The 27,015-nt window shown below is 38.6% G+C and overlaps 1 protein-coding gene across 1 annotated transcript; it reads right to left on the reverse strand.

Annotated features, from left to right (window-relative positions):
- Positions 1-11,798: 11,798 nt before the first annotated feature.
- On the reverse strand, positions 11,799-13,511 carry LOC134207301 (uncharacterized). Its single transcript, XM_062683023.1, has 5 exons — positions 13,357-13,511; positions 13,168-13,301; positions 12,927-13,122; positions 12,329-12,872; positions 11,799-12,287 (listed from the first exon to the last, which is right to left on the reverse strand). The coding sequence occupies exons 1-5, from the start codon at positions 13,509-13,511 to the stop codon at positions 11,799-11,801; spliced, it is 1,518 nt and encodes a 505-aa protein (XP_062539007.1).
- Positions 13,512-27,015: the final 13,504 nt, after the last annotated feature.

Genomic DNA, 27,015 nt, shown 5'->3' on the forward strand with positions numbered 1-27,015 from the left:
TAGTCTAGTCTAGAGTACGGATTTCGATGTCCTACGGTATATATTGATATGAGACATTTGAATGGACCATATTTAAGTTTATTTTTTGATAAAGAATATCAATATCTGGAATGTGACTTTTATGCGAGTAAATATCAAGACGAGGCGACACAATTAGGGATTTGGTTTTAAAAATTTTAGAACAAAGCCTACTATGTTATCAGTTTTTCTTAAACAGGAGACAATTTATAGCTAGTTTCTAGAAAGAAAATCAAAATCATCAAAAAATTACATGGGGCTCTTATGCGAATTTAGTCACCTTTACAACCTCGTGCAATTTAAGTCTCACTGAGTACATATATTGTGATTTTAATACGGAAAAAATAGATTATCTATGTATGTAGCGCAGTGTTTCAACTTGCCCCGATACGCGGGGCAAGTTGAAATGATGCACATAAAAATATACAAAATATTTATAAAAAAGTTTGGTGATGTTGCCAATTTTTATGTATAATCTTTAGCCCGAACTAGCAAACACCGCAAACGGATTCAAAATTTATTAAAAAGCGATTTTTTTATAGCACTTCACTTTTTTCAACTTTGAAAAAACCGTTTCAACTTGCCCCGGTGTACCTTACCCCAAGACAGTCAAGTAGTCTGATTGTATTTTGGTCTCGCTTTGGACTTTGAATCGTCAAGCCGACTTAACGAATTCTAGCATTATTTTACTTAAAAAGATAAAAACGTCCAAAGCTGAATTAATTCAAATGAAATAAAATATAGACAGAAGAGAACAAAAATAATTACTTTACAATAATTAAGCTTTAATTCAATCTAAATATTATTGTCTTTAACTTAATTACAATAATAAAAACTGATTTCAAAATTTATTTACAATTTATTTTGCTTAAAAAGATAAAAACGTCTAAAGCTTTTGAATTTCTTTTAAATTTAATTCAAAATATCCGTCGAACGTTACAACCGTTCCCCTACTTTTAACGAAATTAAACGAAATTTTGCGGAATTTAAAAATTAATTTTTAATATTTCCAATTTTAATATCATAAAAAAAATTCGGCTGCGCTGCTGAATAATTCAAACTTTTTTGAAACATTTATACATATTACATCTTTCACTAAATCTCACTGCGTAATACAATTCTTAATAGAAACGCATTTGGCTTTTCATTTGAAAATGTTTTCAATGTTTTGTTGAAAGTGTTCAAGTATAGAACGTAGTTCATAAAAGATGTAGATTTAAATAATATTGTTCAATGAAGTAACAATAATTTGTAGATCTCATAGTTTTGGTAGGCTCTATTTTTATTTAAATTGACAGAGTTGTGTATGTAAGGCATATGAGACGATTGTTCGATTTACGATTTGTGCTCTACACAGAAAAAAATAATGAAAAGTAAACAGCGCGTACAATTTGTCATGCGGACATTTACGCTATTTTTCGTTGAATTGGTCCTCTTTCTAACAATATTGCTTACAACTTGCATGCAATATAGACGATTCACGTCGAATATTGTATACATTCAGGCTATATCCCGTGTGGAATTACGCTATTATTGACGTTCCATTTATGTGCATGATTTTTAGCGTAAATTTCAGTGGATTTTTCTATCTGTGTAGTTGTGGAAACTCTTCGATAAGCGAAATATTCCTCACTGGTCTTCTGAGTATTGTCCGTTTTCCGTTGTCTTTTGAAAGCATTCTGTTTGAAAACAGTGAAATTGAGATGATGATGTTTCAGAAGTTTACCTAATTTATAGATTTTTAGATCTTTGTAAATTTAATTGCTCTAGATCTGGGGCATTCTCTGATACCTCACAGATTTTTTAGATTGAGATTATTGTCATGACCTAAACTTTTACCTTCACATATTTTTGATTCCGTATATCATGGAAATCTGTAATTGTCTCACATTTTCTAGATCGTGCAGATCCAGATTATTCAATCGCTTCAAAATAGTGGCAGTGCGGTGCGTTTTCCGTAGGGCAGCTTATTGTTAGTTTGAACGTGCTGCTGGGTTTAAAAGTTAATATTTAGCAATAAACGTAAATGTCTGCGTTCGAGTTTGTTGGCATGAAATTAGTTAATATTTTAATAGCCAAATGCTTATATATTATTCTCAAGGTCTGCAAAGACTTAAATTACCACGGAGCTCCATATATTTTAAATAATCTTTTCTTGTAAACACGTTTATTGGGGCTTTAAACATTAGGACGCATTCTACAATTTACATTTGTAAACAATTTAAAACAACACAGAGAACAATACAGAGAAATCGTTAGCATTTAAAATGAAATATATATAGCTAATAAATAATTTAAGTGCCTGATATCTGCTTCTCCTGGTACGTCCTTTAGTTCCGGGCGCTGTAGATCATGGAAACGTACTCTCCAACCCAGGATTGTTTCCAACCTTGGTTGAAAATGTCTCCACAATGCGCTGGTTCGTTCGCAGGTGGTAAATTTATGTTCCAGATCCTCTACGACGTTAGAACACAATTGACATATTGGACTAGCTATACGGTTCTGCCGATGTAGAAGCGCAGCATGTGGGATTTTCCCGTTCACTAGAAGGAAGTATGTAGATTGCTCCACAGATGTGAGTTCCTTGGTTCTTATGTTCTTCCATACCCTCTTTCACTCAACTCCTGGATTATCTTCGACGACTTTTGGAAGTTGCAAACCATCTCTATTAAAGTTGTATATAGCTGCGGTGCATGGATTATCTTTTAGTTGTTGCGGAATGTATGGTAATGTCTTTGCTATATTCTTCAGGCAGGGATACAGGGCTGGTATTGCAGCCACATTTGGAGGATTATCCATACAATATCTGAAGGAGCTGGCAAATGGTGTATATTCAAATTTTTTGAGAAATTTGGTGTTGAGTAAAGCTTTACATTTGTACATGGGAAGGTGGAGATTGAGTCCCCCCTTTTCTTGAGGTAGTGTTGGCTGTGCTACAGGTACTCTGTAGGGGTATCGCTCCCAGATGAAGCTTCCGATGTGCGAAGTAATGCGCGCGACTGCTTGATTCGGGATACTTAATGTGGATGCAAGGAACCATAATTTTGACGTGATGAATGTATTGAGAGCTATCACCTTCTGGTGTAGATTCAAATTTCTTGGTTTGAACATCCACATCAATCGTGACGTATTCCTAATGACTTCATTCCAATTGAAATCAATTGTCCGTTTTTGCGAGTTGAAGAAGGTCACTCCTAAGATCTTGATTGATTCGCACACCCGTGGCCAGAGAGTATCATCTCCATCACGCTGAGGTCCAATATTTACTGCAAATGATTTGTCAAAGTTTAATAACGATCCAGAGCATCGACCAAAGTCCAGGAATGTTTGCTTGATAGCATTGAGTTTCCTTATGTCCGTGATCACAATCGATATATCGTCAGCATACGCCACTATTAGATCCAGCGGACCGTCACAGATGGTGTGCAGTTTTTCTAGGAGAGGATGCAGGAAAAGGACAAAAAGGTGCATACTTAATAATCTCGCATAAACATTTATCAGCAATCATCTTGTCCTAAACGATTTACCTAATATTAATATTACTACAATTTATTATTTCAGAAATATGCTGCAGATTGCAAAATCAATGCAATTGTTTTGCCAGAATCTATTTATTCATATTTCATTCGACAACAAAACATCACCTTTTAGCTTTTACAATATCAATACCAATAAAAATATAATATTTACACTTTTTCGCCGAGAAAAGCACCCCTTAATAACCCATCCAAACTCCAACTCAAGATACCTATGAAGGTCGCGCGAGTTCTCTGCATCTTCTTAAGTATGTATCTAATCAGCACTTCCCACACAAATCCCCACTGATTGTAAAGACCTGGCCAGGTCTTGAACAAAGGGGTCGTTGGATGAAAAACATGCCTAGCTCCAGGCTGTTTTTCTGGCGCATCTAACGTCCTATCGACAGCCAACCCAGGATAGTGTGCGGTCAGATATGCTATGCTATATTCATTGTTTATCTAACAGTCATAGTTTTCAAGTTATATCTTTTAGTTTGAATCTTTCGTTTCTCTTACATAAATAATGGATATTAACATCAAAATTTGAACCATATTGTTTGGAAGTTTCTGTACCAAATTAATTTGGTTACAGGGTATCTGCAAATTATTTGTACAACAAAACAGGTTCACAATAATATTTTTGAATAAATTAAAAAAAAAACAGCATGCATTGTATGTTATTATGAGAAGATTACATGAACCAAGCTTCATTAGTTTGTATCATGAGTCTGTACGCCATCGACCGTGTCGGAAAATAATAACGATGGCCGCATGATGTTATATAGACACTTATAAGACATTTTTGACGATTTTGACATGATTTGAAATGTCTCAGTGATATATTCGGTGTTTTGCTGGCTGTTGTTATCAAACTGGACTATATTTAATGATAAATTCTGTTTAAATCTGGTGAGTTGTAAGACCACTTCTTTTTGTTAAAAAAAACCTTGAAAAAGGCATTCACGAAGGCTAAAGTCGTTTTTGTACATGAGTCAGTGTTCTCAGAATCTACATCTGTTATAGCCTGCTGAGTTGTTATGCCTACAGAGCTACTAGGGCTTCCATTTTTCCCGGGAATCAACTTCCCGGGAAACGGGAAATGAAATAATAATTTCCCGGGATTTCCCGGGATCCCGGGAAATAAAAAAAAACTCTCGAAACTAATTCAAAATCGTAGTTAAAATTTTGTCGTAAAATATGGTTTTGAAAATATACATTCGACATCAGGGAGGCTTGCTATTTTGTCCTTAAATGATGAATGAGTTGTTAAAAGCCTGAGAAAGATTTTGTTCAGTTAGACGAAGGAAGTTTACTCCTTCTACAAAACGTTCACCATGTCATAAGTATCAGCATCTGCTCTGGATCAAGAGTAAGATCTGCAGTGTCCTGATGAGCTCTACTATGTGCTACTTTTCCATATTTTTTTTAAACTTTTTCAGGTTGTATCCGCATTTCCAGTTTTTGGACAACGACGGCTTCGAGAGATTCTCCTCTATTATCGCCAAAATATTCCGAACATGAACTATTCTTATACTCAACGACTTTTTTTAGTGCATAGAATCTTCTGGTCAACTTTGAAGGATAAACCATTTTTATTCATGGACGTCCACTTGAACACGTTTTGTATTCAAAGCAGATGAAATATTTGAAATGAGAATTTTTCCATTCGAAATAAAAAACCAAGATTAATCCACCTCGCGTTGGTGGTGCCTTTCTCGCATTTAGTTAAGACACCAACCTTATATGGGTTTTATATGGTTCGATGTACCATTTTCTTCATAACTTTAAAACGCAATGACCGATCGTTATAAAATTCAATAGTGATCAACAAGGCTCTCCTGTCGAATGAAACTTGTTGCGAGAAAATCGGTTAAGGATTTCTATACGAAAAGTTGTCTAATGTTTTTCATAGCTTTTGTGCACACACATACACACACACATACATACACACAGACATACAGACATGTGCTCAGCTCGTCGAGCTGAGTCGATTGGTATATAATACTATGGGTCTCAGAGGCTATAAAAAGTCCGTTTTCGGAGTAAAATGATAGCCTTTCGGTACAACTTAGTTGTACGAGAAAGGCAAAAAGGGCTTTAAGGCGAATGCTTGATTGTCGTACTTTAATGATCCTGACTATAACATTTTTTTTCAGTCAAACTTTGCATTTTAACCGAACCTAAAACGCATCAAATTGCAAAAGTTTTGCGAGTATTTGTTGTAAGACAGTTGTAATGATCGCATACTAAAGACATACAATCCGTTTTTCCATCAAGATCTGTTAGCCCACCAATATTATAAAATATTCAAATGAAATATTTCAGAAATATCTCAAAATACAAACGAGTCTGCGGAATATGAGTCTGTTCAAGAATTGAATCAAAAAGGATTGAAGGTCTTAAAAAACCTTTGACAATAATAGGACAAACCTGCCAAAGCGGTCACTGCTATTGCCTCAGTATCTGCGAACATTGATAGCTCTGCTGTTTCACCACAGACACTAAATTTTCAATTCGACTTCACAACGCTTACCGACGTTTGAACCTACTGAATAAACGAACGATAGATACAAACTGGTTCTTTGTCTTGCCTCTCTTCAACACGTGTTGGAAAGCACCGTATGATTCTTTCTGTAACATTTTCAGTTATGACTGTAATTCTTAAACTTCAAAAGTGAAATAAATAGTGAGATGATGCTAGTAAAAAATGTTATTGATACTCCAAAATCAGTTAGCATGAAATTAAAAAAAAATAAGACAATTATTACAAAATATTTTAGTATGTTCATTTCCCGGGAAATTCGGGAAACTGATACATAAATCCCGGGAATCGGGAATCCCGGGAAATATGATTTCCCGGGAAATCGTTTCCGGGAATGGAAGCCCTAAGAGCTACTGGTTCAATCAATTATTGTTTGTTTTTGCTCTGTAGAAATAAACTGTCAAATTGTACCGAAGTCGGTAATTTAGAATTGAAGCAAACTTTAATAGACTATCTAGATTACCGAAGTACATGACATTCGCCAACCATGTAAGGGCCCTCCTTAGCCGTGCGGTAAGATGCGCGGCTACAAAGCAAGACCATGCTGAGTGTGGCTGGGTTCGATTCCCGGTGCCGGTCTAGGCAATTTTCGGATTGGAAATTGTCTCGACTTCCCTGGGCATAAAAGTATCATCGTGTTAGCCTCATGATATACGAATGCAAAAATGGTAAACTGGCTTAGAAACCTCGCAGTTAATAACTGTGGAAGTGCTTAATGAACACTAAGCTGCGAGGCGGCTCTATCCCAGTGTGGGGATGTAATGCCAATAAGAAGAAGAAGAAGAAGACATTCGCCAACCATTCCGGTCGATACAGGAAAAAATACGCTCTCACAAAACTTTCTGAAAACAGGCGAGCCATATAAAATTAAAACACACATCAATAGTCAATTGTTATACAATTGACTATTGATGTGTGTTTTAATTATCTTGTTAAACTTTTCCAGAGAAACAATCTTCCAGAAAGTTTTAATGTGTAACTTTAAGGTTATGTAGAATGCATATTGTGATTCGCATTGAAAAAGTTTTATGCAAGTTGTGGTTGTTATTTCTAGTATTTCCCTTCATTCATTCATTTTATAATTTAAGCTTTGGAGGTCACTGGAACAGGAAAGCTGGTATCGAAGCAGCGCTATCGCCCTCTCGTTCATTATCTTGTATTCGACAACAACAGATTTTTATCGTCCTTCATATAAAGAAAGAATAGAAAGAATTATCAATACAATTTTTGATAAAAATGGTATGTAGACGGTGTAAACCGTCTCGATATAAAATATGTAATGTTATTACAATCAATTGAATGAATATTGAATGTTAAATTTTGGCATAGATTAGATTTATAAATCCTACGGTAAATATTCTGGTGAAATTACCGTACATTTTGGTAATTTTTAACAGTTCAGCAATCCTAACCGATTACCGTACGTTCGGTATTTAATTCGTTCACCGAACGTTCAGCTGTTGAGAATTCGGTAAAAAATTACCGTACAATATAAAAATATACCGTACAATAAAAATTACCGTGTAAAATAATCTAAGTGTGTAGAGAAGCTTCCGGTGAAATTTTTGAAGGAACTTCTGAAGAAATTCCTGGAAGACCTTGCGATGAAATTCCTGAAGGAACTTCCGAAGAAATTCTTTAAGAAACTTTTTTAGGAATCCCTGGAGAAATTTGTTGGAAATTTCATAGGAATTCCTGGAGAAGCTTCCCAAAGATTTCTTGAAGGAGCATCTCGAAGAATTTCTGAAGGAACTTCCTGGAAGAACGTCCCGAAGAACTCCTGAAGGAACTAGCGAGGTAAATCTGGTCTGACGAAAGAGTGGATTCTTTCGCCAGACAAAATGGCCTTAACAGGTTGCCCCACCGATCGCCAGAGGCAGGAGATACAGAAGAGCGTGGCAGGTCTGAGGAGCCAGCCATCAAGATCAAGATGGACGGAGCTACCCTGACTAGGAGAGTGGAGGCCAGAAAATTGAGGTGATTACAGACGTAACGGACGTAATCATGTCCTTTCTGGACAACGGCGGGAAGTACAGCAAGGACCTTTAGAAGTCCGTGCTGACCCTCTGCAACATGGTTATAGAGGCAAAGCAGGAGTGGAAGTCCTTGCTGCAGGCAAGTAAGGAGGCGGAACGAAAGATCCGCCAACTTACCGAGGATAAAGAGTTGGCGATGGGCCAAGCGGTGGAGGCCAGGAAGTAAGCCGAGTCGAAGATTCGAGTCCTTACGGAAGAAAAGCAGCTGGCAGAAAGCCAGACTGTAGAACTCCGCAGACGCATGGCTGTTACTGGAGCAACTCCAAAGCTTAGTAAGGTCAGTGTGGCAACCGACCTGAAGGGAGCTAGCACCAAGCCGTTATGGTACGAGAAGAAGGCTACTAAAATCCGTCGGGAGTCGGTTGAGCAGGTAGCCGGCCCTAAGGAACGACGGAAATCAATTCCTCCATCTACGAGTACTACCGAAGTTCGCCGGGAGGAAGGCCTGCCCTGGAGGGAAGTTGTGAATCCCAAAAAGACGAAGAAGGAGCGAAAAACGGCAGAGGAGACGAAGGCGCCATTGGCCAAGCAGAGGAGTGCCCGTAGAGGAAAGGGCGCACCTTCCCATGGTCATTGCAGGAAGGACAGAGGCGAAGCAAATATCGTCTAAGCTGATGGTGAGCTATGCTGACGTTCTGAAGGTTTTGCGGGGCGATAAAAAGATCACTGGCCCAGCGGATGATGTCAACTGCAACCGCAGAACGCAGAAGGGCGAGATGATCCTCGTCCTGAAGCAGGATGCTGCGCGGAAGAGTTCCGCGTATTAAAAGTTGACAGAAGAGGTGCTGGGTGATGCGGCTTAGTTGAGAGCCCTATGTCCAGTAGATGTAATTCAATGCCGAGGCCTAGACGAAATTACCGAAGTCGGTGAGCTGGTAGCTGCACTGAGAGATCAGTATGACGTTGAAATCCAGGATACCACGATTCGGTTGCGGAAAAATTATGCTGGAACGCAGGTTGCCTCATTCCAATACCTGCTTCGATTACGGACATAAGTAATATGGCTGCAAAGGTCCTGATGTAGAGCTGAAGGTCACAAGGCTCACACCTGCCAGGCCGCACCGAGGTGTTTGATCTGTGGTCCTGGCACAGACAACAAGCAACCATCCGGTGGGCTCCAGACGGGCTCGGTCATGCAAGTAGCTCAGCTAAATCTAAACCACTGCGAAGCAGCGCGAGCGCTGCTACAACAGTCGGTAGTCGAGAATAAGACTGACATTGCCTTGCTGTTCGACCCGTACCGCATCCCTGCTAAACATAGCAGTTAGGTTGCGGATAAGTCCGGAATAGTGACCATCTAGACTTGCGGGAGGTACCCCATCCAGGAGATAGTGTCATCTCCTGGTGTTGTGGGTTTTATTATAACAAAGGTAAACGGAGTTGATGATGGAGCATAGAGCAGTATACTAGGGTGTTAGATAATCTTGTAGCGAGACTAACTGATCCTAAACCATTAGTTGGAGCAGGTGACTTAAACGTGCGTGCAGTGGATTGGGCCTCTCGGTTCACCAACGCTAGAGGTTTATCCTGCTAGAGTCTCTAGCGGTAATGAACGTAGCCCTGCTGAACGAGGGCCAAGCGTCAACGTTCAGAGGACCGAATGACGAGTCATGCATCGATGAGGACTTCTGCAGCGCGGGATGGATGGTGGAGCCTGAATGGAAGGTTCACGGAGGGTATAACGCTAGTGACCATCAGGAAATACGTTTTATGGTTAGCTATACCCCCATCAGAACCACAAGGACACCAGAACACCCAGAACTGCTGGAAGAATCACTATGGTGGGAAAATCGGACTCTGGGCCATAGTGGTGATGAGCTAACACGAGCATGTGTCTGAACGGAATAAAAAAAAAACGCGGTTAGCAGAGTCGAAGAATGGCTCAAGGAGGTTGGCGTTAGCACATAACAAGATTGAGGTTGTTGTGGTGCATAACCACCATGGGTTGCAGCAAGCAAGGGCAAACGTAGGAACCTCCACAGTTACCTCCGTGAAGTCATTAAAGTATCTGGGTGTGATGATCGACGATAAACTCAATTTTACGAGCCACGTCGATTATCCGTATGCTTATACGTATGCCAAAAGACCTCATTGGCAATAAAATCTTTATCGCGAATGATGTCCAATGGATCGGCGGTGCAAAGTCAGGTGCGTAGGCTTATAGCGGGTGTAGCATTGTCTATTTTATTTATTTTATTTTATTTAACACCGTCTTCGAATAATTCGTACAGACTGTTGATCTTATATAAAAATACCTAATCTAATTCCTTAATTCTATTAACAAACATAGTTTTTGACATATTAAAATCAAACACATCAGCCACATCATTGAACGAACGTAAACAAGAATCGAATGGATTGTAAAAACCATAGTTAGTTCTGTGGTGTGGAAGGGTAAAAAACGGTGAATGGCGAAGTCGCCGTGAAGGAACGTTAATTGGGATCTGTTCTAGAAGCTCTGGACAGTCGATGATACCGTTGAGTAGGTCGAATATAAATATCCGTTGTTGATTTACCCGTCTGGTGCTAAGCGTCTGAAGATTAATCAACTGACATCTATCCTTGTAATGGGGAAGATTGGTGGGGTCCCTCCATGGAAGCTCCCGCAGTGTAAACCTTATAAACTTCCTCTGTACTCGTTCGATAGAAAAAATGTGTGTCAGCTGATAAGGGGACCAAACCGGTGCTGCATATTCGAGAGTGCTGCGTACTAGTGAACAGTATAGTGTTTTCAAACAATAGATGTCGGTGAAACAGGAGGCATGGCGTCGAATGAATCCTAATGTCGCAAATGCTCTCGCCGTTATGATTCCAATATGCTCATTGAATCTGAGCTTTGAATCAACAATCACTCCCAAGTCGCAGGCTGAGTGTACTCTGTTCAGTGAAGCTGTTCCCATTGTGTACTGGTAATTCACAGGGTTTTCCAGTCGTGTGAAGGAAATAACACTGCACTTCTTTTCGTTCACGAGCATACCGTTGTTGTTGCACCATATCAGTATTTTATCGATATCAGCTTGCAGCTCTTCACAGTCCGATTGGGAGAAAATAACACGGTAAAATTTAAGGTCGTCGGCGAATGACTGTTTAGACGATGAAATCAATGTATTCAGGTCGTTAATGAAGATATTGAAAAGAAGTGGACCAAGAACGCTTCCTTGGGGCACTCCAGAAGATATGCGTATCATCCGGGAAGGTGTGTTGTTGACAGCCACAAACGCTTGTCGGCCTGTAAGATACGACAAAACCCATTCCGCAAACCATCCTGGGAAACCAATGTGCCTAATTTTGTCGACAATAATTAGATGCGGAACAGTATCAAACGCCTTAGCAAAGTCTATATATATGGAATCCACTTGTCGCCTCGAATCAACTTCTCGTGACACTTCTGTTGTGTAACACATCAAGTTCGACGTTGTAGAACGCTGCTTCATGAAACCGTGCTGTGTATTAGAGATGAGTGGAGACGCTATTCCATATACGATTTTGTGTACCAGCTGTTCCAAAACCTTGCCTATGCAACAAAGTATAGAAACGCCTCTATACTTGTTGACACTGCTACAGTTGCCTGATTTGTAGATCGGTGTGATTCGCGCCATTTTCCATACCGTCGGGAACGTCCTTTCACTCATGGGGCGGTTGAAGATTTTTGTAATCGGTCCATTCAGAGTTGTAGCACCATTTTTAAAGAGGAGGGGGAAAGCCGTCCGTGCCAGCGCCTTTATTTCCGTCAAGATTGTCGAGGGCGTATTGTATCTCATCTGGAGAAAACTGAATGATGGGCAAGGCGATGTCATGAGTAGGAATGTGAGCGAAGAAGTTGTTACGTTGCGCGGACGGCGATTTGGTGAACACCTTTTCGAAGAAATCAGCAAAAAGGTCGGCAGCTTCAGTGTTGGATTGTGCGATGTTGTCTTCGTAGTTCACACGTGGTGGAATTCTGTTGATGGATGTTCGTTTCTTTACGAAATCCCAGAAGCAAGAAGGGTCGTTTTTAACTTTCGACTGGATCCTCGTGATGTACTCGTTGTATGAGGAGGAGAGAAGCGACTTATATGACATTTCCAGTTCACGAACGATGTCTCTATCGTTAGCGGATCTTAACCGGAAATAACGCCTGCGAGATTTCCTGAGATTGTTACGGAGGTTCCGCAACTCAAAAGTCCACCATGGCTTGTTAAAGTCCGCGTTAGAACCGCGCGTCTTTTTCGAACATGATCGTTGATGATTGTGTTAATCTTTTCGTTGAAGATTTGGACCATCTCGTTCACTGTTTTGTTGGCCAGCAGTAGATCCCAATGTACATCGGCAAATCTTCTGTTCACAGTGTTGAAATCACATGTTTTGAAATCGAATGTGAAGCTCGCATCTCGGTCGCCAGGATTGACGGACTCCGGACCAGGATCATCAAGAAGCAAGATGTAAGGCTCGTGATGTGCGTCTAACGGCAGCATCGGGGAAGATGGCAGCAAAAGATCGAAGTATTCAGGTAGGTTAACGAAAGCGAGATCTAGAAGTCTTCCATTATGGTTACCGAAACCGTTCATCTGGCGCATGCTAGTGGCAAACAAAGTCTCGATAAGAATTCTCTCAGGATCGGTGGACATATTTGAGGGGACGTATCCGTTGATGTCGTGGTCCAGCTGCCAGTGCAAGTTAGGTAGATTGAAACCCCCAATTGACAAAATAATATCGGACTCTGAAGATTGCTCGATAATACTTTGTACCGCGTCGACGTGGGTAGAATAGAGTTCAGAACTAGTGTTAGGCGGGAGGTAAATCGCGATTATGTATATAGAACGATTTTCTAACTTGATGCGGATTGCGACTTGTTCAAGGTTGTTGCAGTTCATTAGAGATACTGTGTCACAATCGAGATTGTTTTTGGCAGCAATCAACACGCCCCCGCCACGTGAATGTAGGCTTGTTGATTCACTGCGGTCACCACGGTAAATAGTGTAGTCTGAACTAATTTCTGCATTCGAGATGTCGGAATGGAGCCAAGTTTCTGTGAAAATAAGCACATCGTAGTCACAACTCCCCATTGACATACGTAGACTTTCGATCTTTGTGCGCAATCCCCTGACGTTCTGGTAGTAGAATGAGAGAGGCTTATATCCCAAGGATCCGACTGGCACTGATGGCTGCACATTCGAATCTGACTCGTCTGTAGAGCAGGGAAAGCAGCTGCGAGAGGAAACATTATCAGCGCAAGCAGTGTGCTCGATGGTATTGTACTTGCCTGATCGCACAGGCTGGAAGTCCCTTACACCGATCCCAACCACAGGGCCGGGACGGCTGTTGTTCGCTGGCTGGATGGTCGCGACTGTGGTGGGGGGCTCCGGACTTCAAAGTGCTTTTTTCGTGCGCCCCGGATGTTGAATTGCTAGGTTGCATGTTATATAGCGGTGCCAATCGTAGAAATCGGTGTGACTATTGGGAGAAATAGCTTCAGAGCCAGCAGTGTTCGTAACAGGGTTGTACTTGCCTGGTCGCACAGGCTGGAAGCCCTTACACCGATCCCAACCACAGGGCCGGGACGGCTGTTGGCCGCTGGCTGGATGATCGCGACTTTGGTGGGGGCTTCAGGGCTTCCAAAGTGCTTTTCGTTGTGCGTCCCGGACGATGAATCGTTGGTGGATTACAGATGGGAAAATCCGAGTCGAAGATTGTTTGGCGGCTGTTGGATGAAATATCATCAGAGCGATTGTTGTTCTTTGATCGATTGTACTTGCCTGATGATGCAGGCTGGAAGCCCCTTTCACCGGACCCAAACACAGGACCAGGACGGCTGTTGGACGCTGGCTGGAGGGTCACGACTGTGATGGGGGGCGTTGGGGCTTCCAATGTGCCTGATGCTGTGCGTCCTGGGTACGTTGTATAGGAGATTCGATTTACATTGAGAGCTTTCAAGTTCATCTGTTGTTCGGCATGCGTAGAGTAGGTCCATTTTTTTGGTTCAGTTCGAACGATCGTACTGTTATTCCTTCCGGCCAGTACCAGGCATCGCCGATGATTTTCGAATAGGATTTACAAACGGTGATTTTGAACGATACGAAGGAGAGATCGGCTGTGTTTTTCCCTCGAGGAACCAATTTGGTCACTTTTATTAGTGATGGGTCTGCATTAGAAATGTCGACGACATGCAATTTAACATCGTCTTCACTCTGGTCCGGCGCGAAAGGTGTGACGTAGAACGACTCGACATCGATGGGTTGAGGATTGGCATCAGCAACTCTTAACAAGGGATTTCTGGGTCTTACATCGTCTCTATTGGTAACAGATTGCGATCCATTTTCCACATGATGTAAGTTGGGGCTGCCAAAGCTTTTGGAGGAGGTACAAAATCGATGTTATTGGCGGGGCGTTTTATTCTATCGGCGGAAGGTGCAGGAGTCGACACATTGCTTCGGGTTGCGTTTGAATTGGACGATGATGCTGAGGGTTTGTCTACAATTTGCACGCGTTTGTTGGATCCGATCGTAATTATCCGATACGGCATACCAGCATGGTCCAAAGTACTAGAGGCTGGGTGCAATTTAAAAAAAATTAATCAGGGTACCCCGGCTGATGTGTCTGCGGGTTGCAAGCGCATACCGCACCATATCTTATGATGCGGTGTGCGTCATTGCTGGGATGATGCCGATAGACATACTTCTGGAGGAAGATGTGGAGTGCTTCAACGACAGGAACTCGGTGCAAGTGCGACGTGTCAAGAGAGCAGCTTCGTTGCTCAAATGGCAAAGGGCATGGGACACTGCAGTCAAAGGTCGTTGGACCCACAGACTGATTCCGGAGGTATCTAATTGGATTAGTAGGAAGCATGGTCAGGTCAACTATCACAGGTGTTGCCTGAACATGGCTCCTTTAAAAAGTTCCTGCAAAAGTTCGCAGATTCTGCGAAGTGCCCGGAATGTGTAGGTGAAGTAGAATCGGCAGAGCATGTGATGTTTGCATGCCCGCGATTCGATGTTGAACGCAATGCCATGCTGCTTGTCAGCGGCATGGATATAATCCGGACAACCTCATTGAGAGGATGTGTCGGGAAGAAGTTATATGGAATGTGGTCTCAACAGATTATGTCGAAACTATAGCGCTGGTGGCGTCTTGAACAAAACCAGCAGCTGCAGTAGAGACTAGTGTGATGCAGTGAACACCATGCTCACCTCAACAACAAAAACGTCGCGGATGGGCTGAGGGGGCCTCCGTATGTAGATATAGAGGTCATTGCGGTTCACGCGTGGCGTTTGTTGTCGGGGAGCTTGTCTCCTACGCGAGTTTATGATAGGTTACTATCATAGCTTGCGATCGACGGGGGTGAGGTTACCACCCTTGAAGCCGATGTTGCGTACTAACGTCGAGTGCGTTAGCATAGGCGTGAGCGTTCTCAATAGTCCTCCCCTGATGTATTGCTTAATTGCGGGCCGGGGGATACGGACTGGCGAAAAAGTTTTGGTTTTAGTGGGTCGGGTGATCCCATCCCCACACTATCTGAGTTAACCTCCTCAGGTGCCTGTTTGCAGATTTCCGTTCACCCTTACTCAAGAAAAAAAAATACGGTTAGCGAATATTTACTACTTGTCATAAGACGAGTTCGTACAATTCCATTTCATTCCACCTGTGCGGTGCACAATGTGGGGGAACGGAGGGCGACAAATACTCAATCTCTTCTTCTTCGGGGGTGGGCAATCAATTTGCATCTCTGGCTAACACTAACAGGCCAAGGAAAACAGGTTGTCCGTGTGCAAGTCAGTTCGGTGTCCGCAACAGATTACTGGAATGGTCTGAGAGTGGATCGGACTGATGGAACAAACACTGAATTCCTTTGTCAGTGCTCCAGGAACAATTGACGCCATGCAAATAGCCTGTCCGTGTGCAGTCGAACCGGTGTCCAAAACTGACTACCACTGGAGGGATCAGGTAATGGATCGGAACGAGGGGACAGCACTATTTGGCTAGATGAGCTCGGATGACCAAACAACGATGAACCGTATCGGCAGATTGGAGCAGCAGCAGCGATCGGAGACTTCACACCGGTAGTGAGGAATGGTAGTGGTACTCTTTCGGTGGCTGGAAAACGACACGGAAACGTTTAACTCCTTATATTATTCGTCGTTTGAAATTTACAAAAACAATAATAATCTATTCTGTGATGCAACAGCTTATTTGCGTGACTTAGCTCCTCCCATATTCGAAGGAACAACAAACAAAAATAGCAAAAAGGAATATTGTGCTTGGTTGGGAGGAGGCTACTGTGATCGTTCAGCAATGACCGTTGTCATAATTGAATGATTTATGGATTGGGGAAGGAAGGAAGGGATTACATTTTGGTTCACAGACAAATAGACTTAATACTATGAACAACATATCGATGGGAAAGGATAATAAAATTAAGAATAACAAAAAATAATCATTCGTTTGTAAACGAAGACCACCACTTGATTGTACCTTGACATATAAGCCCAAGAGGAGTCAAGTACGAGACACTAAAGACGGCCTAACTGTGGAGGTCGAAATACGTATCTGTCAAGGTGTGCAAGTGGTGCAATTAAATGAAATTGTAAGAACTCGTCTTATGACAAGTAAAGACATTCCACTAAAAGCTCAAAATATTTTTTTTAACAAATATTTACTGCCAGCCCAGTAGATGCATAAGTAGGGTAAAAGTTCCGATAGTCGTGGGTGTTCCTATAGTTGCGGTAGTGGCAGGGCCTGATTTAGGGGGGCCGGGGCCATGGCCCCGGGCCCCACAAATCTTATGTACCAAAACCAACCTATTTTGTACATTTTGGGGCCCCACATACTGTCGGCCCCGGGGCCCCCTTCCGGCTAAATCCGGCCCTGGGTAGTGGTGTTTTTACACAATCTGTTTATGCCGTCTTGGTGTTGGTGACGAGCAAGCAGCCAAGCATCGTTCTCCCTCAGTCAAAGTCCAACAGTGATCCGAGTAAGGCGATACCTTCGCCGAGTGCAATAATGCGCAATGGGTGATTTCCTGGCGCAGCAGCAAGCTACACACAATCCACATAACAATCGCAGCAATCCATACAGTCTATCAACTAATTGACATGTCATTACACGAAATAGAAGCAAACAGATTGAGAATTGCATAAAAAACGGTGAAGTTTCATTAAAATACCTTATTTTCTTCTCTGCTTTGCACCAATAGTTGCGGTAGTGTTCCTATAGTTGCGAGTCCCGTATGAAAACAATGGGATTCGAAACTATAGGAACACGAATAAAAAAAAAGACCGCAACTATTGGAACACTGCACCAATAATTGGAGGTATCATTTTAGGCAACTATGATGAATTCTTTTGTGATTGGATCAATCTTCGTTTGAAAACTGATTGAGGAACTTCCGAATGTACACTTGAGGTAAGTGAAATAAAGTACAGACTTGGAATAAGCAAAGAAATAGTGATTGAACGTGCTTAATTCTTCCACTATTGGATCTTTTACCCTATTAGATTGCTATGTCGTTCCTGTTCGCGTGACTAACATCTAGGTCTCTTTGATCTGGCAGCCAAAGTACCGGTACTACAAGGGTGCTTATGCTTATTATGCTTCTACTGCCAGCCCCTAACCGTGATGAACTTATAGAAAATTATAAAAAATCACGTAAATAAGCAATAAAAAAAATACTGCCAGCCCCCATGCAACGCAATGAAAATCCATTACATACAGCTACGTAGTCTTACGTCATCTTTTCGTACAGCTCGATTGAGCTGCACCTTTGGGTTATTATATCCCATCTTACCACATTCGCCAAATTCATCGCACAACCAACTTTTCGGCATCGTATTATGTTGAGATTTAAGCCAACAAAAAACGAAGATCAACTGTTCGCTTAATGAATTTTGTCCGATTCGATTTATTTCCCTCTTTACTCTTACTGCTGAATCTATTGATTTTGAGTAATTTCCCTAATTGTTGTATCATACTTAATTTGCCTATTTTCTCCGATTAGCACTAGCTCGTTGAGAATCGACTATATCAGTAAGCAAAACGACTCGTTAAAAGCATTTTCAATGAGAATCCATAAATTAGGGTTGACGTTCTGTCATAGTTCGCGCTATGCTATTGATTGACCTTGCTGAATTGTACTCTTGAAGAATGACGAATAGTTCGTCTAAAACTCGTGAACCATAATTTTAGATGATTCCGTAGAACTGATAAACTATTTCATATCAGCTAGAAGTTGTACGATGAATAGTTTGATGACCAAAACAACAGCCCCCTACTCGTGATACTCGTGGGAGCCCACTGCCTACTAACTTCGCGAACTGTTGAAATTCTTTCTCGAGAGCATCACACCGCAAACATCCTGAAGGTAGGCAACAGCAACAACAATAACAATAACAGCGGCGGCAACGCTATGTACCTCTGCTGGGATGCAGCGGATAACAGCGGACCGTCTTTGTTCGCATTGTTTTGCTAGGCTCTTGCCACTCCGGCCTTCCACAGCGGGCCTGCCGGGCCACCACATTGCTCAACACGCCGTCAGTCAGTCAGTCATTCCGGTCTGTTAGGTGAGGCGAACCAACAACGGCACCAACAATTGAGTTGAAGCATCTAAAGGTACGTCTATGTATTGCAGCAAGAAGCTCTCCATTATGTGAAGTCGACTCTTGTTTGCGTGCGGTTCGAGGAAGAATGCCGAAAACCGCAACTGCCTTCGGAGAAATTTCCTTCCAAGAAGGTTTTCATATTTTCGTTGAAATTAGAATAAGTATTGAAATTGATTGCAATATAACATTGTTGCTTAGCTCAGTTTTGTTAACTACATCAGAGTAGTTAATTGATTCATTCTTCGTCTTTCTGAATGTTTTGCTAAGCCTTCTGAAGTTTTGTCAAGTTCCAGCGGGAATGTAGAGCCAGGATTAAAGGTAATGCGAAAGAGATTCGCTAGATTGAAAGGATTGTTGACAGCTTCACGAAGACTTTTTGGAAGTCTTAATCACAAAGACTTGTCTGATCAAACCTCAGAAGATTATTCATTATTGAATTTTCTTTTGTTATTTTGGAAACGTTTGTAGACTCTCTGTCAGACATCAATATCGTATTTATTTATTCAGAATATAAGAAGTTTCTTTCGACCCTCCCTGAAGGTGATTCGAACAAGACTGCTCCTGGATCGATATCACCCAAATCCAGGTTTCCCAAGAATATTATTACTTCTTTTTCTGAAGAAATCAGCTCGGGACGACATCATTTCAGCTGTCACAAATTTTATTACAAAGCGAACGTGCTCCTCTGCCCATGTGGCGCTGAGGACACGGGCATATAATTCAATTTGTATTGATCGCGTCTCGCCGAAAGGATGGAATCTGCATTCAGTCTCGCTTGCGAGCACTACCCTCGACACTTCCCCCACGAGAATAAATAAATCATATTTTTATTCGGAACAATCGAGTCCCAACCGGAGTGGATTGCACGAGCACGGCAAACAATGCAAGCAAACCAACAACGGGCCCGATAGAGCTATTGGAGACAGGTGGTGCAGGTCATAAAATCGGGTTCGGAACCGGGACTTGTTTGCTCCCACTACAGTGGCTGTTCAAACACATTCAGGACAGGAGTGGCACCGCAGATGATGCTGACGGCGATGATGATGGTCATTGACTGCGTGAGCAAACGGTGAGATGAATCAATAAAAGTAAAAATAAAATCATCAGAAGACCACTTGATTCTGCCCGACCTCGCTGAATTGGGGATTTGCGACGGCGGAGGTGTTCGATCTGCTGAGTGTTGCGAAAATATTGATATGAGTTCATCAGATTGCGAACAATGACAAAGAAAATATTTATTCAAATGAAAAAATTGAATGAATGAGGTTAAAAGATGGAATAAATCATTCTCAATTGTAATCACTTCGCTATTATTCTTCTATTGCATTGATCTTGATTAACGCCACCTACATTTGAATTTATTCAAACACGTGCATTACGCCCTAATGTATGCAATGTGTATTATGAAAATGAATGAGCTCGTACACACAACAACAGTATTCAATGCAATAGATGAGCATCCGCACAAGTGCATTCTGAACAATAACTTTTTGTGGTCACATTTTTCCGCAAAAGAAAAAAGATAAAATGCTACTTCACAACAAGGAACACGAACCGAAATGTAAACAACTTTTCAGAAAAGGTCGCTCTGCAGCTGTCTGTGCGCCTCGGTACTACATACTTTTGAAACTGTTACATAAATTCCACTCTGTGACGTTGCTCCGACTTTTCTCCAGAACGGCGCGGCATTCCAGCCCCGTGAACTCGGAGCATGTCCCAGAAAAGAAGACGCAAAATGAGTCGTCGGTTCTTTTATTATTATACTATGGCGGAGCTATCGAATGCTGGCTGGATGTTGTCGCTGTTGTCATTCCGACAAGAACGACGACACATAAGAGTCACTAAAGGAGCTTTCATAACAAGCAGAATGGGAGCATTCAGTACACACAGCCAGAATGAACCCCGACCCCTCGAATGCGGTACCCGGGCCGGGCTGCATGCCCCGGTTAGATGCATGCTGGATAGGGTGGGTCCGATAGTTTGGTGTAGGAGATTTCAAAGGATTGTTTGAGTCGATTGACATGTCCGAGTAATATGAACATATCACAAAGCTAGTTCTTTGTCCATTGATAAGTTAACAAAAGTGATTCGGTAGAAGGCCCGGGTGACTAAATTGAATGAAGCGCGGTGCAAGGGCAAAAATGACCAATAATGAATGATTCATTTTTTTTTTAATTCATACTAACGTCGGCTATCGTTGGCAGCGGCGCAAGATTATTTCCAATCAGCCGCGATGGCGCGGATCGGCGTAGTTTGATTTTAGACATTAAACTTTTCTTGTCAATATATGGTTTACGGCACTTAACGAAGAATTTCTTCGGAAACTCCCCCAGGAATTCCCCCAAATAATCCTCCAGGAATGCTTCCCGAGCAGGAGCGACGACCTCGATACAATACTCTGTTATGAACTAGCCTTGCATAAGAGGTAAAATACCAAAAAATAATACCAACAATTAATATCCAAAATACTTTAGGCATAACATTCTTAGGTATTTCAATACCAAACGAATAATAATTTGGGATGCTTTTGGTATTGTAATAACAGAGTATTTTATGCCTGGAGTATTGTGCCTAATAATTCTTGGTATTATTTTTTGGTATTTTACCTCTTATGCAAGGCTAGTTCATAACAGAGTATGGTATCAATAAAAGAATGAGGTATTATTGAGGTAATTTTTCGAAAACTCCTCCAGGAGTTCCTTCGGAAAATCCTGCATGGGTTCCATCGAAGACTCCTACAGAATTTACATCGGAATTTCATCCAGGCATTCCTCTGGAAACTCCTACAAAAGTTCTTCCAGAAATTCCTCCCAAAAATCTTCCAAGAGTTCTGGAAATTTCTCCGAAAATACCGCCTTTTGAAATTTCTCCAAAAACTGCTTCGGATTTACTTCCACACATTACCTCAGGAATTACTCCAGAAATTCTTCCAGGAGTTCCTCAGGAAATTCCTCCAGGAGTTCCTTCGGATGTTCATCCAGGAAATCTTCCGGAAATTCCTTCAAGAGTTCTTCTGGAAAGTCTGTAAAGAGTTCCTCTAAAAATAGCACCCAAAATTCCTCCAGAAAATCACACTAAGCACAGTTTCCGATTTACTTCCGCACATTTCTCCAGCATTCTTCCACGAGTTCCTTCGGAAATTCATTCAGATTTTTTTTTGGAAAACTCCTTGTACGGAAAGTCCGCCAGGAGTTCTTCTAGAAATTCATCAAAAACTTCCACTCAGATGCATACAGGAATTTCTTCGGAAACGTCTCCAAGTTCCTACGGAAAGTCTTTCAGGAGCTCCTCCAGAAATTTCATCCAAAATTCCTACAAACATTACTCCAAAAACTGCTTCGGATATACCTCCTCTAGAAATTCCTCCAAGAGTATGACGAGTTTTCCAGAAATTTCTCAGAACTTTTTGAAATTCCTCCAGGAGTTTCTTCGGAAGCTTATCCAAGAATTCCTTCAAGAGTTCCTACAGAAAGCTCGCCAGGATTTCTTCCAGATATTTCTCACGAAATTCTTTCAGTAGTTTTCCAGGAAGCTTCTCCACAAGTTCCGTCAAAAATGTATCCCTAAATTCCGCCAGCATTTCGTTCCATTTCCATCCTATTCCCCAGAAGTTAATTTGGAAGTATGCCCTGAATTTTTTTTTTCCAGAACTTCCTCCAAGATATCCTACGGAAAGTCTACCTATAGTTCCACCAGCAGTTCCGACGGAAATTACTCCTAAAACTGATTCGGATTTACCTACGCACATTCCTCCAAGAGTTCCTTCGGAAATTTTTCCAAGAGTTTTTCCGGAAATTCTTTCAGGAATTTCTACGGATATACCTCCAAGTTTTTCTACGGAGAGTTCGCCAGAAGTTCTTTGAGAAATTCCTTCTGAAATCCGGAAGCTCCTCCCGTGTGGGAGCAATTCATCAAGAAATTTCTATGGTCAATCACCCAGAAGGTTCTTCGAAACTCATAAAATAATTCATCTAGAAATTCATCCAAGAGTTCAAAAAGTCTGTCAGGAGTTCCTCAAGAAATTTACCCAAAAAATCCTCTAGGATTCCTCTTCCAAAACTGCATCGGATATACCTCCGCAAATTATTGCAGAAATTCCTCCAGGAGTTCCTCCGAAAAATCCAACAAGAGTTCTCCGAAATTTCTTCCAGGAGTTTCTTCAGAAAATTCTGAAGGAATTGCTCCGGAAATTCCTACAAATCATTCAAATTTTTAAACGTATATACAGTGAACTCTCCCTAACTCGATATTCTGTAACTCGATATTTTCCCTTACTCGATGAAATTCAAAGTCCCTTGAATCTAGCATACTGCGTTTCCTCCGTAAGTCGATATCTCCCTTACTCGATATTCTCTAAGTCGAAGTAATTTTCCAATGTATTTTTACCTCGCTAACTCGATGTTGTCTGAAACAGTTACATGCACGATATAATAAGAAGTTAGAATTGAAAAGTGATAAGCGAAGAAGTGAGAATGAGAAGTGGGAAGTGAGAAATAAGAAGTTAGAAGTGAGAAATGAGAAGTGAGATGTGAAAAGTGAGAAATGAGAAGTGAGAAGTGCGAAGTAAGAAGTGATTAGTGGCGATTGAAAAATGAAAAGTGAGAAATTTGAAGTGAGAAACTCGAAGTGAGGAGAGAAAAGTGAGAAGTGGAAAGTACCCGACCAGTATACAGTAACATATTTATATCAGATCTTGTTATTTTGTTACACCAAATTTTTATAACATCGGTTGTTATAAAACATGTACCATTAGTAGCTAAAATAACAAAAATTGTAACAAAATCTCTTCTAGTTTCAACAAAAATATTACTAAATATGTTATTAATTGAACAAAAATATAACTATAACAAAAATATAAAGTAGTGGGAATAGGTTATTCTATAACAAATTATGTTATTAACTTTGTCCAGCTGGTTCAACTTTGAATCCAGGTTCAAGTTATACTGGAGGTGGTACTTTCGTTTTTTTTTCCGCTTCCTATCTACCAAAAATGTTGGCATTTTTTTTACGGTGAAAATTAACACATTATGTTATAATTATGTTATGACGATCATAAAATTCTCTTTCCTCCATCTTTGACAGAGAATTTATAACAAAATTATCGCAAGTATTGTTATTTGTAACACATATTGATATAATTGTGATAAAATTTTGTTTTGACTAACTGGTCGGGTAGAAAGGAAAAAGTTAGAAGTTAGAAGTGAAAAGTGATAAGTGAGAAATAAGAAGTCAAAAGTGAGATATACGAATGTGTAAGTGAGAAGTGAGAAGTGAAAAGGGAAAAATGAGAAGTACGAAGTGAGAAGTGAGATGTGTGAAATGAGAAGTGAGAAATTAATAGTGAGAAGTGAAAAGTGAGATATTTGAAGAAGTTTGAAGAAATTAGAAGAAGTGAAAAAAGAGAAGCGAGACGTGAGAAGTGAGAAATGAGGAGTGAGAAGAAAGAAAGAAGGGAAAATTATATGTTAGAAGTAAAAGTAATCAGTGAGAAATGAGAAGTCAGAAGTGAGATTTAAGAAGGTATAAGTGAGCAGTGAAAAGTGAAAAATGAGAAGTATGGAGTGAGAAGTATAGAGTGAAAAGTATGGAGTATGGAGTGAGAAGTGAGATGTGTGAAGTGAGAAATGAATAGTGAGAAGTGAGAAGTTAAAAGTGAGCAGTAAGAAATTTGAGACAAGTAGTGAGTAGTGGTAAATTAATAGTGAGAAGTTAGAAGTGCGACATTTGTAGAGCGAAGTAGTAGTTAGAAGTGATATGTGTGAAGTGAGAAATGAATAGTGAAAAGTGCGAAGTGAGAAGTGAATAGTGGTGAGAGGGAGGTGAGAAGAGAGAAGTAAGAAGTAAGTAATGGGAAATTAAGCGTAAGAAGGGAGCAGTAAGAAGTGAAAACTGAGAGCCTAGGAACGAGAAGTGAGAAACGATTTTTTTTCTGTTTCCTTCTTTTTTATGATCTTCCTTCTTCTTTATGTCTTATGTCCCTCCACTCACTTCTCACTACTCAACATCTCACTTCTCACTACCCAATTATCATCTCTCATTGCTCACCCTTTGCTTCTGTTTAGCTAACTACTCATATCACACTATCCTCACTTTGCAACTATCACATCTCACTTCTCACTCCTTACTTCTCATGTCTCACTTCCCACTACTCACATGTTACTGCACATATCACACTACTTAATACTCACTTCCATTTCTCAGTACTCACTTCTCACTATTCTGTACTCATTTCGAACATCTCATTTCTCACTTCCCAGTTCTCGCTGTTCACTATTCACTTTGCACATCTCACTTGTCAATTCACTTTATAAGAAAAGAAATTTAAACTATTCGGCTAAATGGCATTCGGCCAAATATAAATATATTCCGTATCTCGATACCTCCCTAACTCGATGGTCCTTTCAATATCGAGTAAGGGAGAGTTCACTGTATTTTAAATTTTTAAATTTTTAAATTTTTAAATTTTTAAATTTTTAAATTTTTAAATTTTTAAATTTTTAATTTTTAAATTTTTAAATTTTTAAATTTTTAAATTTTTAAGTTTTTAAATTTTTAAATTTTCAAATTTTAAATTTTTTAAATTTTTAAATTTTTAAATCTTTAAATTTTCAAATTTTTAAATTTTTAAATTTTTAAATTTTTAAATTTTTAAATTTTTAAATTTTTAATTTTTTAAATTTTTAAATCTTCAAATTTTCAAATTTTTAAATGTTTATATTTTTAAATCTTTAAATTTTCAAATTTTTAAATGTTTAAATTTTTAAATTTTAAATTTTAAATTTTAAATTTTTAAATTTTAAATTTTTAAATTTTAAATTTTAAATTTTTAAAAATCTAAATTGTTAAATTTCAAACTTTTAAATTTTTAAATTTGAAATTTGAAACTTTAAAATTTAAATTTTTGAATTTTGAAATTTTGGAATTTTGAAATTTTGAAATTTTGAAGTTTTAAAATTTTGAAATTTCGATATTTCAAAATTTTTAAATTTTTAAATTTTTAAATCTTTAAATTTTTAAACTTTTTTTAATTTTTAAATTTTTAAATTTTGAAATTTTTAAATTTTTAAATTTTTAAAATTTTTAAATTTTTAAATTTTTAAATTTTAAATTTTTGAAAATTTTTAATCTTTAAATTGTAAATTTTAAATTTTTAAATACCTAAATTTTTAAATCTTGAATTTTAAATTTTTAAATTTTTAAATTTTAAATTTTTAAATTTTAAATTTTAAATTTTAAATTTTAAATTTTTAAATTTTAAATTTTAAATTTTTAAATTTTAAATTTTAAATTTTAAATTTTTAAATTTTAAATTTTTAAATTTTAAAATTTTAAATTTTAAATTTTTAAATTTTAAATTTTAAATTTTAAATTTTAAATTTTCAAATTTTCAAATTTTCAAATTTTAAATTTTAAATTTTAAATTTTAAATTTTAAATTTTAAATTCTTATATTTTAAATTTTAAATTTTTAAATTTTAAATTTTTCAATTTTATATTTTAAATTTTTATATTTTTAAATTTCTAAGTTTTAAATTTTTAAATTTTAAATCATTCAAATTTTTAAACTTATAGATTTTTAAATTTTCAAATTTTAAATTTTAAATTTTTAAATTTTAAATTTTTAAATTTTAAATTTTAAATTTTAAATTTTTAAATTTTAAATTTTCAAATTTTCAAATTTTCAAATTTTTAAATTTTAAATTTTTAAATTTTAAATTTTAAATTTTAAATTCTTATATTTTAAATTTTTAAATTTTAAATTTTTAAATTTTTCAATTTTTATATTTTTAAATTTTTATATTTTTAAATTTCTAAGTTTTTAAATTTTTAAATTTTTAAATCATTCAAATTTTTAAACTTATAGATTTTTAAATTTTCAAGTTTTTAAATTTTTAAATTTTTAAATTTTAAATTTTTAAATTTTTAATTCTTAAATTTTTAAATTTTTAATTTTAATTTTTTAAATTTTAAATTTTTAAATTTTAAATTTTTATTTCTAAATTTTTATTTTTAAATTTTTAAATTTTTAATTAATTATTTTAAATTTTTAAATTTTTAAATTTTAAATTTTAAATTTTAAATTTTAGATTTTTTAAATTTTAAAATTTTAAATTTTTAAATTTTAAATTATTAAATTTTTAAAACTTGTGATGTCGAAGACGCTCTGAAAGGCGTCTGATTGAATGATTTGCTCATCGGTTTCGACCTGGGATGTTAATAACGCTCTGAAAGAGTAAAAGTTGTGAAGAAAAGTTCTTGTAAAAGAAACGTTAATGCGTTGGACCAGCAGAACGCAACGATTCAAATTTGAATTAGGATGTATTTGAAAAT

The sequence above is a fragment of the Armigeres subalbatus genome, chromosome 1, assembly GCF_024139115.2.
Source record: "Armigeres subalbatus isolate Guangzhou_Male chromosome 1, GZ_Asu_2, whole genome shotgun sequence".
Classification (NCBI taxonomy): Eukaryota; Metazoa; Arthropoda; class Insecta; order Diptera; family Culicidae; genus Armigeres; species Armigeres subalbatus.

What these genes read in the sequence shown, in the direction of transcription:
- LOC134207301 (XM_062683023.1), bottom strand. Translation starts at nt 13,511, where the DNA reads ATGCAACCTAGCAATTCAACATCCGGGGCGCACGAAAAAAGCACTTTG. An exon ending in CTTCCAGCCTGTGCGATCAG is followed by an intron (nt 13,302 to 13,356) that starts GCAAGTACAATA and finishes TTCCTCTCGCAG; the next exon opens with CTGCTTTCCCTGCTCTACAG. An exon ending in CACAAAGATCGAAAGTCTAC is followed by an intron (nt 13,123 to 13,167) that starts GTATGTCAATGG and finishes TTATTTTCACAG; the next exon opens with AAACTTGGCTCCATTCCGAC.